This window comes from Furipterus horrens, unplaced genomic scaffold (assembly GCF_987537825.1).
Source record: "Furipterus horrens unplaced genomic scaffold, mFurHor1.1.pri manual_scaffold_13, whole genome shotgun sequence".
Classification (NCBI taxonomy): domain Eukaryota; kingdom Metazoa; phylum Chordata; class Mammalia; order Chiroptera; family Furipteridae; genus Furipterus; species Furipterus horrens.
The window spans coordinates 54,406,827-54,426,207 of record NW_028327183.1 but is presented as its reverse complement, the minus strand read 5'-3'; the positions used below and the strand labels follow the sequence as shown (position 1 = coordinate 54,426,207).

Genomic DNA, 19,381 nt, shown 5'->3' with positions numbered 1-19,381 from the left:
TCAAGGCTGCAGTCTTCTCACCTGCAGTTAGTTCTCCGCGCCTGTAAATGCGTCGCCTCGGGTTGGTCACCGACGACCACTGCGTGAGTCTTGGGGCGTCCGCCACGAGGTCCAGCTTCTCCCTGCAGGGTTCACCTGCCACCTCCAGGTGGCGCTCGTCGAAAGGGTGTAAAGCACTTGATTCGTTCACAGTCATTCTGTTTCCCTGTCCCTCCCTCTCTCTCTTTCTCTCCACCCCATTCCCTCTCCTCTCTCTCCAAACTGTCCCCAAGTGTCTTCAGAGCTGCTAGCCACAATCCCGACCCCTTGAGACATTTCGAACACGAGCCAGTCCCCTGGATTTCTGGGCCCTGCACCTGCTGAGCGGTCCGTTTGAGGCTTCCCCGCCCTTGAAGCCTGAAGTGAGACGCCCTCGTCCTCGCGGCGCTCCTACGGCGGTGAATCCGAGGGAAGAGTATGTGGGTCTTCGGGGCACAATTTTGACTCTCGTAACTTCTCCGTAAGTTTGAAATTATGTTCCGAAAAGTTTTAAAATGTATATAAAAAGGACAGAAGGGTGGTAGATTTCAAGAAGCATCAATTTTAGTACAATTTGGCAGCTACAAAATAATCATAGGGATGTAAAGTACAGCTCAGGGAATATAGGCAGTAATATTGTAATAACTATGTGTGGTGCCAGGTGGGGACTAGAATTATTGGGGTGATCACTTAGTAAAATATGTAATTGCCTGACTATGCTGTACACCTGAGCAAATATGAAATAATATTAAATGTCAACTATAGATTTAAAATTTTAAGATTTTATCTGTTTACTTTTTAGAGAGAGGAGATGGGAGGGAGAAAGAGAGGAAGAGAAACATCAATGTGTGGTTGCCTTTCGCGCACCCCAACCAGGCACCTGGCCCACAACCCAAGGATTTGCCCTGACTGGGACTCGAACCAGCGACCCTTTGGTTCACAGGCTGGCATTCAATCCACTGAACCACACCAGCCAGAGCTATAAGTGAAATATATTTTTAAATTATTTTAAAAAGAAGTTTTTATTTTGCTTCACTACAAGAAAAATAATGTGAAGAAATGCAAGTTAATGCTTTAGTAAATTATCTCATACTACGATGTGATTGCAGCTATTTGTGTCCCACTTCTGAGAGCCCAGGAAGACCCCGGGTAGGAAAGAGCCTGCAGAAGGAAGACCCAGAGAACAAAGAGCCATCATTTCCCCATGACCAGGTCCCTCCCCCACAGCAGACATCTCTTGGGGGGGTTCCCTGAGCTGGTTGGGCACAACATCAAATAGAAAAAAATTGTTGATGATCCCTGATCCTAGCACTTATCTCAGTTTATAATTACATATTCATTAGTGTGATTATGTGATTACTATGTTTCCAGCAGCAGAGTGTCAGCTCATCGGGGGTCCCTTTTTACTCTCTACTGTGTGCTGAGCCCAGAGTGCCACGCGGTAAATACTAACAGCCAGACCGATGGTGCAGTGACCTGGCGCCCGAGAGTCTTCTGCAGCCTTGTGGGGATTATTAGGGCACGTGCTCCTCACGAGGACTCTAGGAGGTGAAGCCAGGAAGAAATGGAGGCGCAGAGAGGACGAGCGAGTTGCTCAGGTGGGAGAGGCAGACCCAGGCTTCAGACCCCACGGTAGCCTTCACAGCCCACACGCTCAAGCCCTGCCCCGTGCGGCCTCGGCTCGGTCAGGGACGTGAACCACGTGCGCAGCTCTCTCCTGCCAGGGTCCTCCGCGAGACGCTGATCTCAGTGCAGAAGAAATGAGGACAAAGAGCGGAGCACAGCACTGCATGAGACATGCACAGTCGCGGCCAGTTGGAAAAGGCCTGCCCCACGTTTCCTGGACGACAGCGTTCTCCTCCGGAGGAAGCCGCTTTCAACCCTGGGACAGTGTATAATTATGTTATAAATGGGGATAATATCTATGTAATATAATATGTGATATCTGTGTCATATATGTGATAATATCTGTTGTATAATATGTGATATCTATGTAATATGTTGTATTTATGTAATATATGTTAGAATATATTATATATAAATTTGTTACATTTGTTCTATTATAAATATTATACCATTTATATAATACAATGTTCTATTGCATAATATGGCATTACATATATGCGATATTATGAATGATATATTACATAATATGACAGAATATTAATATAATACCTTAGATAAAGATTATGTTATGATTATATATAATTACATAATACATAACTGTATGTATATTTATAATTAAATATAGAAATGTTTGAGAGAATATACTAACATATCATAATATAATAAGCTCATTATCATGAGAATATGTTGAATGTAACATAATTATATATTATGTATAATACTGGTATAAGAATGTAATATATATTCTATATAATATCCTATCGAATTATATTTAACTTTATAATTATAGAGACATTTCAGAGAATCACACTCAGAATGTGAATACATTTGTATTCATAAGCCAGCACATAGACTGAATTTTAAATACTTTTTAATGTTTAAGAGATGTCGGCCTTTGAGAGGCCAATTCCCACCTAGTGGAGGAATCCAAGCAGTGATTTCTGAGCTGAAATCATTTATTGGTCTTCCTGAGGGAGGAGGCTGACCCTCTGGCCTGAGGGACGCGAACACCCGACATGGGGTCTTCGTTCACCGGTGACTGCGAGTGCTGTTGTTGTTCCTGCTTCTACCACGGTCCGTTCACTGCGGTCAGTGTGTCCCCTGAGACGACAGACGCTCTCTTCAGCTCTCCACGCTCCTTCCTGAGCCATCCCCAGAATTTCCTTTCACGTCCACGTTTCTACCAACAGCCTCAACACAGTCTGGGCTTTTCCTATCATGCGCCTCAAAACTCCTTCAGCCCCCACCTACTCCCCATTCCCAAAGCTGCGTCCACGTCCTTACACGCTTGTGACAGCGGCACCCCATTTCCAGGTACTGAAATCTGTATTTGGCTGCTCTGGTGGCCATAATAAAACAGGACAGACTGGGTGACGTAGACAAAAAGGTATTGCCTCTCAGTCTGGAGGCTGGAAGCTCCACCTCAGGGTGTCGCAGGGTTGGTCCTTCTGAGGTTGTGAGGGCCTGTGTCTCTTCACCTCATCGTCTCTCTGCGCACGTCTGTCCTAATCTCCTGTCTTGTAAGGACACCAGTCATACTGGGCCAGGGCCCGCCCACAGGACCTCATTTTAATTTGATTTCCTCAGTAAAGACTCCTATCTCCAAATAAGGTCACATTCCGAGGTCCAGGGAGTGAGGACCCCAACATATACGTTTGGAAAGGACACGTTCAACCCGTAATAACGTTTCTGTTCTAGATTTGAGAATTTTCCATCACCCTCTATGAGTTCATTGACACGGGGCTTTGGAGCTAGTAAGTAGCATGCAGTGTGTTTCTGGGGAGCAAAGGAGTAACTTTTCTCTCCCCTAGAATGCACAGCCTCGTTATGAACAGACTCCAAAGCAAAGCTGTTAAATTTCCAAACCTTTAATTCCCAAATCAGACCACAGCAAGGTCAGACCCAGACATTCTCCCCTCCCACTCCCGTATCTCTCCAAATTTCACATTAGTCAGAAGAAGGCTCTCCCACAATCTGGAAAATAGGTCCAATTCCCTCCCCACAGCCCCTGATTCCATCCCCCATCCCCCTTTACCCCATCAGGTCCCCAGCAACCTTCCTTGGGGACCCTCGTTTGCAAAAAGCCTCTCCCCACCCCACCCCTAAGCAACCCAAAGTCAGCCACTGAGGAAAACATATTTACAGAAGGAAAAGCTGAGAGCAGGAGAGACAGGTCTGTGCAAACAATGTGAGGCCCCCACGCAAGGAAAACAGTTTCTCCAGGACGTGGGGCAAAAGGTTTTGACGGGACAAGAGATAAAAAAAAAAAGAAGAAGAAGAAGGGTTTGGAAGGAGCTTAGAGAAAGCACAAGGGGGGCTCTAGGTGGCCCTGTGCCCCTGCTTGGGACAGAGTGAGCCCCAGGGCCAGGGCGGCAGGGTGAGCAGGAGAAAGCAGAGGCCCCCCAGCAGCAGGACCAGGCTGGCCCCCACACCGCAGCCCAGGGACCAGGAGTACTCGTAGGCCAGGGCCGGTGCTGCGGGAGGCTCTGGGCCCACTCTCTGAAGGAGCACTCGCACGGAATGCCGGAACACCTCCAGGCTGACCAGGAGCAGCAGGCCTGTGGGGAGAGGAGAGACGTGGTGCTCAGGCCCCTGGGGACCCCCAGCTTGGGTCTCAGCATTTCCTCCAAGACACCCCATCACATGCTTCTCAAACAAGAAAGCTGGGGGACTCCCCAGCACCCTCTCATTCATTCACTCATTCAACAACTATGACTTTGTAAACACCTATTACATGGCAGACACAATTTTGGAAGCTGGAGAGAAAGAAGAAACAATCGCTGTTGGAGACAGAGAGTAGAACAGTGGGTGCCAGGGCTGGGAGTGGGTGTTTAATGGGGACAGAGTTTCAGCTGGGGAAGGTTTAAAGGTTCTGCAGATGGGTGGTGGTGATGGCTGCCTAATGGCACAGAACTGCACACTTCAAAATGCTGAAAATGGTAAATTTTATGTTATGTGTATTTTGCCACTTTAAAAGAGAAAAAAAAAAGCAAACCCAGCAATCCAGAATCACAAAAGTCAAGTTAAGACTAATCAAGGCTGCCTTGGCTGGCGTGGCTCAGTGGATGAGTGCTGCTCTGTGAACCAAAGGGTTGCCAGTTCAATTCCCAGTGAGGGCACATACCTGGGTGGTAGGCCAGGTCCCCAGTTGGGGGTGCGCAAGAGGCAACCACACATTGATGTTTCTCTCCCTCTCTTTCTTCCCTCCCTTCTCCTCTCTCTAAAAATAAATAAGTAAAAACTTAAGAGAGAAAAAGGCTCATCAAGGCTTTTGTAGAGTGACCATGGAATCTAAACTAGTCACCTTGAAGAAGTGCAGAGTCAAATAATGGTTGCCAGGGGCTGCGGGTGGGGGGAACAGGGACATGCTGGTCAAAATATTCACTGTTTCAGCTGTACAGGATAAGTGCTGGAAATTTAACAGATGTCATAGAGACTATAGATAATGATCCTGTGTTGTCTGTTACAATTTGCCAAGAAAGTAACCATGTGAGGTGATGGATGTGTTCACTAGCTTGACTGTGGTGCTCATTTTATGATGTATATGTATATCAAAACATCACATCATGTACCTTACATATACACAATTTCTATTGTCAATCACTGCCCAGTAAAGCTGAAAACATAGGGATGGTGGATCACAAAATGAGAAGAAAGGCAATCAAGGCCCTGGCCAGGTAGATCAGTTGGTTAGAGCATCTCCCTGATATACCAAGGTTGTGGATTCGATCCCTGGTCAGGGCACATACAAGAAACAACCAATGAGTGCATGAATGAGTAGAACTACAAATCTATGTTTCTCACTCTTTCTCTCTCAAATCAACTGTTTTAAAAAGTTTAAAAAGAAGAGAAAACCAGTCAAGCCAAGTTGTAATGCAATTTGATTTTTTAAAGAAAGAGAAAAGAGAAAAAATAAGGAACAAGACAGACAAAGACCCTGCCCTCATGGAGCTTATACTGTACTTGGCGGAGACAGGTGGCAAACAATGCCTGCCAGAGACAATGAGAAAGAGTCAAGAATGAAGCAGGCAGGTATGATGGGAATAATGAGAGATGACCGAAACCCAGCTTCTGCCAATTGCAGCCCTTCCGCAATGGCGACTTTGTTTGCCAGACCTTCTGATTTTTTCAAGAAGAGCTAAAATTTCTAAATGATTATGACTTCTATGGGAATTCACCCAACCTTTTGATTCTGGCTCAGAGAAATCTTCACATACCGCCCGCCAAGCAAAGCCCATAAAGGTCCATCGCTGGCCTGCCAGCTGCCAGGTTGCAACCTCCAAAGTAAACACATGAGAAGACAAGATAATTTCAGAGAGTGATGCACGGTGGAAGGAGATAAAAACAGAGTGATGGGAAGGGGCGTGGCATTCAGGGGTGGAGCAAGGACTTTAAATAGTGACACCAGGAAAAGCCATTTCAGCTGAGACCCAAACAAAGAATAAAAAGAAGCCAGCCATGCACAAAATTAAGCAATGGCTATTCCAAGCAGAAGGAGCAGCTGGTGCAAAGGTCTGTGGTGGGCTGGAGTACAGTGTGTCTGGGTGAAAGAAAGAAGGTTGGTGTGACCAGAGCAGAGAGAGGGGGCAGGAGGACAGTGGTGGGCACTGGGAGTGCAGAGGTGGGCAGGGGTCAGATCACATAGGGCCATATGGTGGTCATCTGTGCTCAGGGATCCGAGCTGCCCCCCCGCCTCAGATGCTGGAGCCTCATCCTAACCTCCATCCCTGACCCTCCTTCCTCTTTGTCCTCCAGAGCCCCCATGGTTTTTAATCAGGAGCCTGGAGAGTGTAGCCTAGAGCCTGTGTACCATGGTTCAATGGCCTCTCTTGAGACCTTCATAGACCCTCGCAGCTCAGCATGAGGGCACTGGACATGGGAAAAACCTCTGGATGTGGAGGAGACACTGTCCAGTCTCCTTCCTTCTCTTGCTAATTCATGCATCTTTCATTCATTCAGCAGATCCTTTGTTTTGTTTTTGAGTGAAAGAAAGAGAGAGAGAGAGAGAAATCAATTTTGTTGTTCTACTTACATATTCATTAGTTGATTTTTGCATGTGCCCTGACTGGAGACTGAACCCACAACCTTGGTGTATCAGGTTCATGTGCTAATCAAATGAGCCACCCAGCCAGGGCCAATTTAGAGATCTTAATTAAGCTCTCATTATAACATATATACATGAAACTAACAAAGGCTCTGTCCTCCTGATGCTTCATCCCAGAAGGAGAGGTAGTCAATAATCAAGTAAACGCATTGTTGTGGGCTGACTTGCATCTTCCCCAAAGTTCATGTAATGGGGCCCAGTGCCTTGGAATGTGACTGTATAGGGTCTCCAAAGAAATAAATTAAAATGAAGTCATCTGGGCAGGCTCTGATCCAATATGGCTGCCACCCCTTTAAGAAGAGATACACAGAGGGATGACCATGTGAGGCCACAAAAAGAAAAGGGCCATCTACTTGCCAAGGAGAGAGGCCGCAGGAGGAACCAGCCCTGCTGACACCTTGAACTTGGACTTCCAGCCTCCAGGACTGTGAGAAAATACATTTCTATTGTGTAAGCCACCCAGTCTGTGGTGCTTTGTTATGACAGCCCTAACAAACAAGTGTTTGCATAATGAATGACCTTTCTATCCACATTAGAAAACATTTAACCCAGTAAGAACTATATTCCACAAGATGCATCATTTTTTTTGGACCCTCAACTCCAAGAATGCAACACTCCTTGCACACCCCAGGTCCAAATCTAAAAGTGTTTGGAGACCCTCCAATTCCCAGACAACAACAGAGCTTAGAACTCTCACATTTGAGCTTCCTACAGCCCTTGCGCCCCTCAGCATGCCACAGCGTTTGGAGACCTCTCAACCTCCCAGCATGCAACAGTGTTTAGAGCCATCTCAACCTCCCAGCATGCAACAGTGTTTAGAGCCATCTCAATCTCCCAGCATGCAACAGTGCTTGGAGAGGTCATAACCTCCCAGAATGCAACAGTGCTTGGAGACCCTACCTCCCATTCTGCAGCTGTGCTTGAAGGTCCCACATCCCAGCATGCAACAGTGCTTGGAGACCATACCTCCCAGCATGCAACAGTGCTTGGAGAGGTCGTAACCTCCCAGAATGCAACAGTGCTTGGAGACCCTACCTCCCATTCTGCAGCTGTGCTTGGAGGTCCCACATCCCAGCATGCAACAGTGCTTGGAGAGGTCTTAACCTCCCAGCATGCAACAGTGCTTGGGGCTCCCCCTCCCAGCGTACAGTTTCCTCAGGCTCCAGGCTCTCAACCCTCACCTGAAAGGCCGAAGCAGACAGCTCCAACTCGGAGCAGGAACTCGGCGCCTTTGCTGAGCACCATGATGACACAGAGGCATCCCAGGACCATGACCGCCAGGCTGAGCACCGCTATCACCGCAGCTGCCAGGTTCACCTCTGTGAGGAGGGAAGGTGAAGAAATGGAGAACATGAAGAAAATGGGGAGAACCTCCTGATAGGGACCCAGAACCAGAAAAGTGGGAGACTCAGGACTAGAGAAGAATTTCCAAGTAGAAAATCATCCAGTCCAGTAATTTACTTATACTCTTGAAGGAGCTACGGCTCAGACAGGACCGGTGACTTGCCTAAGGTCACAAAACAGAGAGGGGAGAGAGCCAGAACTAGGAGGAGAGGGGAACTACCAACGATTACTTATGATCTGGTCACCGTCTGTTTGCAGGTGAGGAAACGGGGCAGTGGGTGTGTGTGGGTGTGACAACGGAGGAGGCGTGTTGCAGAGGCACAATCCCAGTCCAAATCCCGCCTGGCCACGTCCCAGCCGGAGAGTCTGGTAAATTCACAGAACCTCTCTGAGCCTCAGTTCTCTCCTCCAGAAAGTCAGGGTCACCATCCCTATTGAATCAGGCTGTTGCGAGGACTAGAAACCACAGGCGTACGGTGCCCCGGGCAGCCCTGGCACCCAGCAGCCGTTCCATACGCGCGCACTATGCTTATTTACCATCTCAAAGGAGCACGGTGATTTGTCCAAACTCACTGAACAGCAAAACGAGAGAAAAGGGAGTGGAGCGGGTAAGGAGCCAGTGTTTGCTGAGGACCTACTGTGTGCCAGACACCACACTGTATGTCTTAGCAGCAGCAGCGGACTAAATCAGAAAAGGTTCATGACAGGATCACAGTTCTCTTACAGGTGGGGATGGTGAGGTTCCGGGGTAACAAAGAGGCTACAGTTAGAGTAGAAATAGGAAAGTCTTAAGAGCTGACTTGTCTAGCATGGTCACCGCTAGCCCCATGTGACCTTTTCATTTTAAATGGATTGAAATTAAATAAAATTTCCAATAGTTTCTCAGTTGCGCCTGCCACACTCCAAGTCCTCAGTAGCCACGTGGGGCCAGCAGCTACCACATTGGTCAGCACAGACACAGAACGTTTTCACTTTCAGAAAAGTTTCCACAGGAACACCTGTTTTCTCATTGGGAGGCCTAAGGGAAAGCCCCTGCCTGCGGGGTGTGGCCGGATGGAGATCTTATAAATGGGACATCCAGCGCCACACTTAGCATGTGGTAAACACACATTTGTGAGATGTTCAAGCACCATCCGCAGAGAGGGGCTGCCTGTGACTTGCCCGGAGTTGCACAACGTACGGCAAAGACAGAGCTGAGGTTGGAGTGTTGGGCACAGGGCTCTGGAGAACAGTGACTTTACTGCCACCACCCCCCCAAAGGTGGGACCTCCCAAGGACACACACAGGAGCTGAGCACATCCGGGGCCAAAGCAGAGAAGAGCACAAGGCTCCCAAGAACTCCTCTGACACCCTCAGTGACTTCCCATCGCCAGTGCGCTGCAGGGTGAAAAGTTCTCACCTTTCTTTGTGGTTCTCTGGAAGATGCGTGCCTCCTCCCCAGTGGTGAAGAACTTAAAATAGGTGCAGTTGGCTTCTGTGGGAGCAGGAGAGAGAGAGAAAGGGAGCCGAGGACATGGAGGTCCCTCGTGTAAGGTCACAGTACGAAACATAGCTCACAGTAGCCTAAACATATGACTTTAGCATCCCTGAGAGCAGAGAAAAATGTTGCTCTGTGAAGGCACCTGCTGTCACACAGGTTGCCCAGGAGCTGGGGTTCCGATGCTGATGCAGAACTTTGGGGTCCAGATCTGTGGCTTTGAGTGAGCTACTGACCTCTCAGGGACCTCTGACTCTTCCTCTATTAAAGGAGATAATAGTCTAATAGTCTCTGTCTTGGCTCCACCTTATGGGTTTGTTGAGAGTCAAGTGGGGTTAGAAATGGGTAATCACTGTATTCAACAAAGGACGCCGAGATCCAGGAAACAGAAAGCTCACCGAGGAAATTCTTATCTCAGAAAGGATTCCTGGCTAGAATACACAAAGGAGTCCTGCAGACTGGCAAGAAAAGAGAGGTGATCCGATTGGAAATGGGCAAAGGATGAGAAGAGCCAAATAGAAGAGGAAGCCTGGATGACTCCCAAGTACCTGAAGAGATGCTCCGCCTCACCAGGTATCACAGAAATGCAACTCAAGTCAGCAGGGAAATGCCACTTCAGAGCCACTAGATTGGCAAGTATTAAGAGGATAATAGCAGGTCTTGGAAGGCTAAGAGGAAACAGCTGGGAGCGTAAACCGCTACAGGCAAACTTTGTTTCATTACACTTTGAAGATACTGTGTGTTCATCAACATCAAGGTGAGACTCTCCACTGGCCAAAAAAATGATGACTCACTGAAGGCTCAGATGATGGTTAGCATTTTTTTAAGCAATAGAGTCTTTTAAAATTAAGGTGTGTATCTTTTTTAGACATAATGCTATTGCACACTTAATGAACTACAGTATAGTGTCAACATAACTTTTACGTGTGTTGTAAAGCGATCAATTTGTGTGACTGGCTTTATGGCAGTGGTCTGGAACTCAACCCATGATATCTTCGAGGCATGCCTGCGCCAGTCTTTTTAGAAATCACGCTGACAGACTGTATGAAGTAAAGTACATTTCGACCCTGTAACCAGCCATTTTACCTCTGGGGATACATACAGAAAAAAACCCAATGCAAGAACATATACGTTTACAATAACAGGGAGCCAGAAGAGTAACAGAAAGCAACCTAGAGATACTTGAGAAATACAGCACTGAGAAAAAGTTAGAAACAGGAAAAATCTATAGCGTGATGTAATTTATGGACATTAAAACAACAACAGGTATAAAATAACACTATATATTTTCCAAGTGGAAAGATGTATCCGTGGATGTGTAGCAAACCCATTAAAGAGATGAGTCACAGGAAGAAATGAAACAAAAAAGATAATAATGTTAAATATAGCAGAAGGATCTTGCAAAAGCTGGTAATGACTCTGACATAAACTGAAGAGTATGATTCATCCAACTTTGTGTACTTGAAGTCCAAGAAACCCTAAACTTAAAAAACACACACACACTTTCCAAGTTACATTTTAAAGCCAGAACTTCCTGCAGAATTCACCTGATTTGACTTGCTTATTCTACAGATGGGAAAACTGAGGCATGGAAAGGCAGGAGAGAGGTAGCGAACAAGAGGGGCGAAGGAAATAAGAGAGGGATGAGGCATGGAACTACTGTAACAACATAATAAAATATACTTTTAAAAATTAAATTAAAAAACAGAAAATAGAGAGAGAGGGGGGGGGGCCAGGTCGTCTGGGGGATGGGAAGGAACTTTCCAAGCGGAAGGAGGTGGAGGCGACATACATATATACATATGGGATGCTTACGGAGCACCTGGCTCTGTTCCAGGCGCTCGGCATGCATTAGCTCATGCACCCACATAGCAATCCTGTGAGCAATTATCATACTATCGCCCCCATTCTGCAGGAGAGAAAAACAAGAAGAGATAAATGGAATCAAGTGAGCAGGGACACCCCACCAGGTGGCCTGAAAGAAGGAGGAGGACATGATCATCCTTATGCTTCATGGAGCGGAGTGGGAAGGACCCTATTGTGGCAATCAATGGGGGAGCGTAGTCTACAGCCACGAGGGAACCAGGAAGGCCCCTCTACTGGGCGAGGACAGCGTGAGGTGTCTGGCGTCCCATTTTGGCTACTGATTGTGTAGGACATCTTGTCTCTGACCCCAAAGGCTATAGCTCATCCCGTCTGGAAAATAGTCATTTATGGGTCGCCCCCCTGCAGCCCCTCGCAATGCCCCATGATAGGCAGTGGGATGTGTGAGGTATTTCTTAGCTAGTGAAAGAGGTGAGATGTTCTCTGAATGGGATGATGCTAATGGTCTTGTAACAAAGTTGAAGTCCTTTCTGGCCAAACGGGGGACATCAAGAGATGTGAGGTCCCCCATGATATGCAGTGTGGTGGGGCGGGACACTCCCTCCTGTGCAGTGAGAGCCTTTGGGGCATCTTTTCAGACTAGTGAGATACAACGAAGTGTAGTTGCTAAAAACAGAGACGACCAGGGTTCAAACCCCATATGACAAGCCTGGGTGTATCCACAGAGCCACGTACATGCCAAGTACCTGGAACAGAGCCGGGCCCTATGTAAACATCTAATATTTATACTACTGGGGCATCCCATTTGGTGAAAGTCCGGGAACTTCCTACTTGAGGACCTGAAGGGCAAATAGTAGCCCACCTGCAGAAGTGAAGGGTTTAATCTGGGCGCTGAGTGTGTGGGTACCTCAGACAATAGGGGTGCTTGACCTCCCACTTTGCTACCAAGGCCTCAGCTCATCCTATTGGGGACCCCATGGATGGAGGATTCCACACCTGGCAAAATAAAGGAGGGAATTTCCATTGGAGCCCAGAGGGATAGATGTTTGAGGGGTACGGAGGTTATAGGACGGCCTTCGGATGGTAGAGTGAGGAGATCCGTATGGGTGATCAGTGTGTAAGGTCCTGAGGGAGGTCAGGCAGAGGGTGTCCCCCTGGTATAAGCCAAGGGCAAGGCATGCACCCTGTCAGGGGAGCGAGAAGCAGGGGAGGGCACTCTGGCCTAGTTAGGAGTGAAGAACCCTCTGCAGGGAAGTGAGGCTGTGGGGTGTCTAAGAGACAATGAGCAGAGTGGAGTGTACCGTCTGGGCATTTGGAGGTGACGGGACCGGACATGAGGGAGCGTATTTCCCTGGTAGCAGGAGGCTGCCCCGGGGTGTTGGGAGGTGTGTGGAGAGAACTCCCTTTGGTGGAATCAGTGGGTGGGAACAGGCCTGGATTCCACTTGGGGGTGTAGGTCAAGGCTGTCTGTCTCCCAGAGGCTGAGGGACGGGGGTGCGGGCTGTCTCGGGAAGAGCAAGCTGACCCCAAGAACCCAGACTCTCTCTCCAGGCGCACAGGCTGTCTCAGGTGCCATGGGAGTTTCTGGGGTACCCAGGCTGTCTGAGGGCACCAGCTGTGTCTGGAGTCACGGGCTGGGGTATGCGGAGGCACCAGTTTTCTTTAGGCTCTCTCAAAGCACCTAGGCTGGTCTGGGGACACAGAAATGTCTGGGATCATAGGCCACATTGGGGGTACAGGACCTTTGGAGGTTGTAGGATGGTCTGGGGCACGGGATGGTCTGGGAGAACAGGCTGGTCTGAGGGTATATGAGAGTCTGATGTTAAGACTAGTTTTGGGGGTACAGACTGGCCTGAGGGTACAGTCTGGTCTGAGGGAGCAAGCTAGTCTGGGGGTGCAGGCTGGTCTGGGGCAACAAGCTGGTCTAGGGGAAAAGGCTGGTTTAGGGGAAAAGGATGGTCTAGGGGTACAAGCTGGCATGGGGGAAAGGCTAATCCGGGGGTGCAGGCTAGTCTAGGGGAACAGGCTGGTCCAGGGGAAAAGGATGGTCTAGGGGTACAAGCTGGCATGGGGGAAAGGCTAATCCGGGGGTACAGGCTGGTCTTGGAGCACAAGCTAGTTTTGGGGTACAGACTGTCCCTCTCTCTCTCTCCAGAGTTTGTGCTGGGGCAGAGGCCACTGGGGAGCACAGGGTGATGTGGTTTCGGGCTGATTCCGAGGGTGCGCGCTCCCTCCCTGGGGCTCGGGCTGTCTCTGGGGTCCCGTTCTCTCCCATCGGGGCTCGCTGGCTGCCTGGGGTCTGAGCCTGGGGGCGGCCTCACCTCCGGGCAGCTCCGCGGGGCCGCACGTCTCCCTGCCCGCGGGCACGTCCGCCTGCCACAGCCGCTTGGTGCACATCTTCCACAGCCCCAGGTGGGCGGCGTCGCACACGGCGCTGCCGTTGGCCTTGAAGGTGTTGAGCTCCACCCAGAACTCGGTGCCCACCGCCAGCACGGCCAGCGTGGCGCCCACCGCGGTCAGCAGCAGCGCCAGCTTGATCTTCCCCTCCTGCTCCGGCGACAGCTCGGGCTGGCCCTGCCCGTGGCCCCGCCGCCCGGCCGCGGCCCGCCGCCGGTTCTCCTCTTGCATTAAGAAGTTGGACCACATCATCGTCCGCGGAGCAGGGGCCTGAACGGAGAGGGCTCGGAGCGGGGCGGGGGTGGGGCGGGCCTGGGGGCTCCAAGCGGGAGAGGGGCCGTTCCCACTGGACTATGAAAAAAGGAATTTCTGACTCTCCCTGGGACCTCGGACGGGAGAGCCAAGGGTTTCTCTGGATCTCAGAAGAGAAAAATAAAACAAGTCCCGGCCTCCGCCGGGTGCTGGGGAGCAACCCTCTGAGGCTCAGCAAAGGGCCTGGGGTGTCCACACAAACTCGGCAAAGAGAGGGGACCCGGGGGGAAATCAAGGTCCCCTGAGTCCAGAGCTAGGACTTGGGCAGGAGGAGTGAGTGCCACCCGAAGCTCTGAGGGGCTGCTCCTGGTCCTCGCTAGGCTCAGCGTTCGGGGTACCCAGGAGGAGAAGCTGAGGTCCTCGGTGTGTGTGAAAGGAGGCACCTCCTGGCTTCTTTGGGGCTCAGAGTCTGAGGAGGTAGGAGTGGGGTCCCCTCTGGAGTTTAGGAGGGAGAATCTGAACTTCTTCTGGGTCTCGGACAGGCAATGGAATCCCCCCACCTCAACATCCACAGAAGGAAATAGCCGAGTCCTGGCTGGGGCTCAGAAAAGGGGGGCTGGGGACCTGCTGGAATTCAAAGAGAGATCGGAGGTCTGCGCTGGGCCTGAGAGACGGGGCCGCTGGTTGAGGGACAGCAGAGTCCAGAGAAGGGGGCCGAGGGTTCCCCCAGGGCTCAGGACGGGGACCTGGGGTCCCCACTGGGGCTCAGAGACCCCCCGCGGTTCAAAGGACAGCCGGGACTCAAGGGACTCTGTCGGCGTCCCGTCGGGATCACTGGGCTCCCCCTCCCCCGGGCTCCCAGGGCCTGCCCGGCCGGGACGGCTTCAGGCTCAGCTCCAGGCCCGGCGCCTCCCGCAGGCCTCCCGCCCCCCGCTCCTGGGCAGGGACCCCGCTCGCCCTCCTGCCTGGGCGCCGCGCCGGCCCCAGCTCCGCGATCCTCCGAACGGTGGGCTCCGCACCGCCTGCTGCCGAGCCGCCCGACCTGCGCCGCGCTCGCCGCGGCCTCGCCCCCAGGCGCCCACCCCCACCCTCCCGGCTATTTCGGGCTCGACCCGTAAATAACACCAGCACCTGTCGCCCCGGCGCCTGTTGCCATAGGGATCCCGGGTATTTTAAGGGGACGAGGGGCGGGGGAGGGGCTGGGCTGGGTCCTGACCCGGCTGGAGCCTGAAGGGACATTCATTTCCTTAAGGGGCAAGCGTGGGAGCGGAGGGTCCATCCTCCCAGGTGGCGAGAGAGGGAGCAGGTCAGGGAGCTAGATTTTTGGTCCCGAACAGGCCCAGCTGGGAACCTGAACTGCTGGGCCTGAGGGGGGAGGGGCTGGGGGCCCGGACCCCTGGGCCTGAGGGGGGAGGGGCTGGGGGCCCGGACCCCTGGGTCTGAGGGGGGGAGGGGCTGGGGGCCCGGACCCCTGGGTCTGAGGGGGGAGGGGCTGGGGGCCCGGACCCCTGTGTTTGAGGGGGGGAGGGGCTGGGGGCCTGGACCCCTGGGTCTGAGGGGGGAGGGGCTGGGGGCCTGGACCCCTGGATCTGAGGGGGGAGGGGCTGGGGGCCTGGACCCCTGGGTCTGAGGGGGGAGGGGCTGGGGGCCTGGACCCCTGGGTCTGAGGGAGGAGGGGCTGGGGGCCCGGACCCCTGGGCCTGAGGGGGGAGGGGCTGGGGGCCCGGACCCCTGTGTCTGAGGGGCGAGGGGCTGGGGGCCCGGACCCCTGTGTCTGAGGGGGGGAGGGGCTGGGGGCCTGGACCCCTGGGTCTGAGGGGGGAGGGGCTGGGGGCCCGGACCCCTGTGTCTGAGGGGCGAGGGGCTGGGGCCCAGATCCCTGGGTCTTGAAGGCAAAAGGACAGACTCCTGTGCTGGGTGCTCAGCTCTGCAGGAGGTAGAAAGGCCAGGCCCAGGGAGAGGCTGGTTGTTGTGAGCACGGGAATCAGAGCCGCAGTCCTCTTCATTGAGTTTATTAGACGGGGCACCCCGGAGGACTTTCCATGCAGTTTTGCCCCACCAGGGGCAGGGACAGGACAGCCGTGTGGAATGGCAGCAGGGCCTGGTCTTCACCCCTTCATCCCTGCCCTCAGCCCCTGTGCTGATGGCCCAGGTGGGACCCATCTTCACCAATTCCTCGCCCACAGTTGGTTGCCCCAGCCCGCTGGTGCGCCCTGGCCTTCTCCGTGTGCCCTGCTCTGGACGTGGTGTTCAGGTGAGCACACGTCGCCCTGGGGTGACTGTGTGCCTCCGTGGCCTCTTCCCCCCGCCTGGGGTCCGGCTCAGGAGCAGGAGGAGCTCACCTCTTTGGCCTCAGCACCGCCCACCCCAGGACCACACGGGAGGCCTTAGGAAATAACTGTGCTTTAGGCAAGTGAATGAGTGAATGAATGAATGAGCAAATGTGTGAATGGATGAAGTGAGATGCGAACACCCACGTCCTCTCCCAGGCCAGGGAAAATGCCCCCTAGAGCCGGCCCCCTCTGCTATCTGACTGGCCGTCCTGCTTGTCTCCAGACTGCTCAGAAAATGTCTTGAATGACATGCTTAAATGTCTTCTCATGCTCCAGTGAGGAGTCTAGGTATGGAGTGGCCCCAGGTACAGTCCACCTGCCCCCCGAATCCATGTCCCTTCCAGGGCCCTGGACCCCTCTGTCTTTCTCAATCCACCTGCTGTAACAGCTCTCATTCCAGGGTGCATTTCTCTGTCCCCCAGCTCCCTGTCTGCCAGTCTCCCTGTCTCTCCTTTCACAGAAAGGGCATCAGCTTTCTTTGGTATGGAAGTCCTTGTTAATTTCACTCACACACACACACACACACACACACACACACACACACACAAATAAAACGGCCAGCTCTCCACCCTCCCTCCCTCCCTCTTTCTTTCTTCCACTCTAGCAAGGCCCATCCCCACCCTTGTATTGCAAAGACCTCTTACCAGGGTCCCATTATCAAACTATGCTGGTTGGTTGCTTTCGGGATTTTCCTTGTTCTCAGCAACATTTCGGGGTTTCCTCCTGGTCTCCACCTACCTCATGGTCACCCCTCTTCCTGACCTGCTGCATCCTCTTCTGCCCCATGCAGATGCAACCCTCCCCCTCCCCCCTCTGGCTGTGGCCACTTCTCTGTCCACACTCACCTCCTAGGTCACCTCATCCAGTCCTATGGCTTTAAATGTCTCCTATATGCTGACCTTTCCAAAATTTTTATTTTCAGCTATGACCTCTCCCCCAGCTCCAGTCTCACATTTCCAGCTGGTGACCTGACACCTGGACTTGGGTTTCTCACAGGCCTCTGCAAAGGAACGTGCTTGACTCCTCCCCCCGCACCCCCCCCCCAATCCTGACTCCTTCCCTCGGGGCCCCCTGTTTCGTGCCCAATGGAGAGAGAGCCCTCTCTCTCCCTGCCTTGGGTTTCTCACTCCCTTTCCTGTGACGTCCTGTTCATCACTATAGGTTTTGCCTCCAGAATCTCACTGCTGTCCCTCCTCCCTGACTCCACGGGGGGGCCAGGCCGCCAAGGACAGCAGCCCCCTTATTCCTTCCTGACACTTCCACTCCTGAATCGATTCTCAGCCCAGCCGTGTGGTTCTGGTATTTTGGTTTTTAGTGAAACTATAATCACACCAGGCCTGTGCTTATCCCACCTGAATCTAGAAGTTCAAGTTACAACCCAGGGCTGAATGGTCCTAGGTGATGGGCCCCCAGCCTGTTCTGCCTGCCTCCTTGGAGCGTTCTGGCCACCCTGGGACTGCTCTGGGTTTTTGTGCCGCTTTTGGTGGCCAGAGTGCTTGCTCTGTCCCTCACAACCACAGTTTCTGCTTAAAGCTTACTTCTACAGAGAGGTCTCCTTTAGGGCCTAGCACAGTCTAAGTTCTTTTTTGTTGCTTTTTAAGATTTTATTTATTTTTAGAGAAGGGAAGGGGAAGGGAGAGAGAAAGAGGGAGAGAAATAGTAATGTTTGGTTGTCTCTCGTGCGCCCCCATCCGGGGACCTGGCCTGCAACCCAGGCCTGTGCCCTGACTGGGAATCAAACCTGCAGCCCTCTGGTTCACAGACTGGCACTCAATCCACTGAGCCACACCAGCCAAGAGCTCTGCTAGGTTGTTAAAACAGTTCCCTGTAACCTCGATTCTCTTGTTTGCCTCTCCTGTGAGTTCCCGGAGAGCAGGACTTGGACCGTCCACTCAGCCAATACCTTGGGCCTTGCCAGAGTCCAGGACAGGCTGGTGCTCGGCGAATACTTCCTGAACACTGAAAACAAGAAGCCAAGCAACAGAAACAGCTTGTTCCTATACGACAAACTTGCTTCTGAGTCCCCAGGTTTCTTTCTAGGCAGCTCTTGGGATCTTTTCTCCGTGGTTCCGCCTCTCTGCATATTTTTTACGGCTCTGAGCTGTCTCACTTTAGACTTGTGTTCTCTCCCCTCTGGATCACCTGCCTTTTTCTCTGTGTCTCTGAGACTAACCTAGTTTGGGTCTCTATTGGCCTCATCCTTCTTCCCTTATTTCCCTTCCCCCATATCCCTCCCTGTGCTCGCCCTCCATCTTTCTCTGGCCTTTAGACCCTAGACTCCATTACCCCCAACCAGTTCTGTGTCCCCTCCCCCAGAGCCCCACCTCCCACCACACTTGTTTCTAACCCCACCTCTCCACCCCCCTCCTATTGGTCACCCTATACCAATTTCCCCCATCTTTGGTAATGCATATTCCTTCCCCCACATTTTGTGGCATCTCTGACACTGTCTCCATGACATTCCTCCCTGATCCCCACTCTCCAATCTCTCTCCCCCTTTCCAGTCCTTCCACAGGGGCTCCTGAGGGAAGGCCCCAAACCCAGTCCTGCTCCCATCCTCCTCTGCCCCACCCTTTTCCCCTGCATGGGGACAGAGGCTGGCGGAGGCCCTGGCCTCATGGGGCCCTCACTGCCCACTCCTCCCACCAGACTAGCAGCCTCCGAGGGCAGGGCAGGGCCTGATGATTTGGTGCACCCAGCACCTTAGAGCGCTGGGCCTGGCACCTGGAAGACCTCAGGAAATATCTGCCAAGTCAATGAAGGGAAACCACTAAGCACTGTTCCTTCTTCATCCTCAGTGACCTTCAGTCCATCCCGCCCACCCGACAGCCCTTGCCCAGCTTAGCTGCCATTCTTTCGCTATCCAAGAGCAGCTGCCACATCCCAGGGGCTTCTCCAAACACCCACGAGTGTTTCTGCCAGTGCCCTGCTCAAAGCTCTCCCATATGTCCCTCAGAACAGCACCCCAACCCCTCAGCCTAGAACTCCAGCACCGTAGACCCTGCC

General features: G+C 52.2%; 1 protein-coding gene across 2 annotated transcripts; it reads right to left on the bottom strand.

Annotated features, from left to right (window-relative positions):
• Positions 1-3,906: 3,906 nt before the first annotated feature.
• On the bottom strand, positions 3,907-15,105 carry CACNG6 (calcium voltage-gated channel auxiliary subunit gamma 6). 2 transcript variants are annotated; one of them, XM_090260579.1, is made up of 5 exons: positions 13,715-15,105; positions 9,492-9,566; positions 7,930-8,067; positions 5,862-5,921; positions 3,907-4,202 (listed from the first exon to the last, which is right to left on the bottom strand). In XM_090260579.1, the coding sequence occupies exons 1-5, from the start codon at positions 14,040-14,042 to the stop codon at positions 3,964-3,966; spliced, it is 840 nt and encodes a 279-aa protein (XP_090116705.1). In that variant the 5' UTR covers positions 14,043-15,105; the 3' UTR covers positions 3,907-3,963. The 2 variants fall into 2 exon arrangements, with proteins under 2 accessions (XP_090116705.1, XP_090116706.1); XM_090260580.1 differs by lacking the exon at positions 5,862-5,921.
• Positions 15,106-19,381: the final 4,276 nt, after the last annotated feature.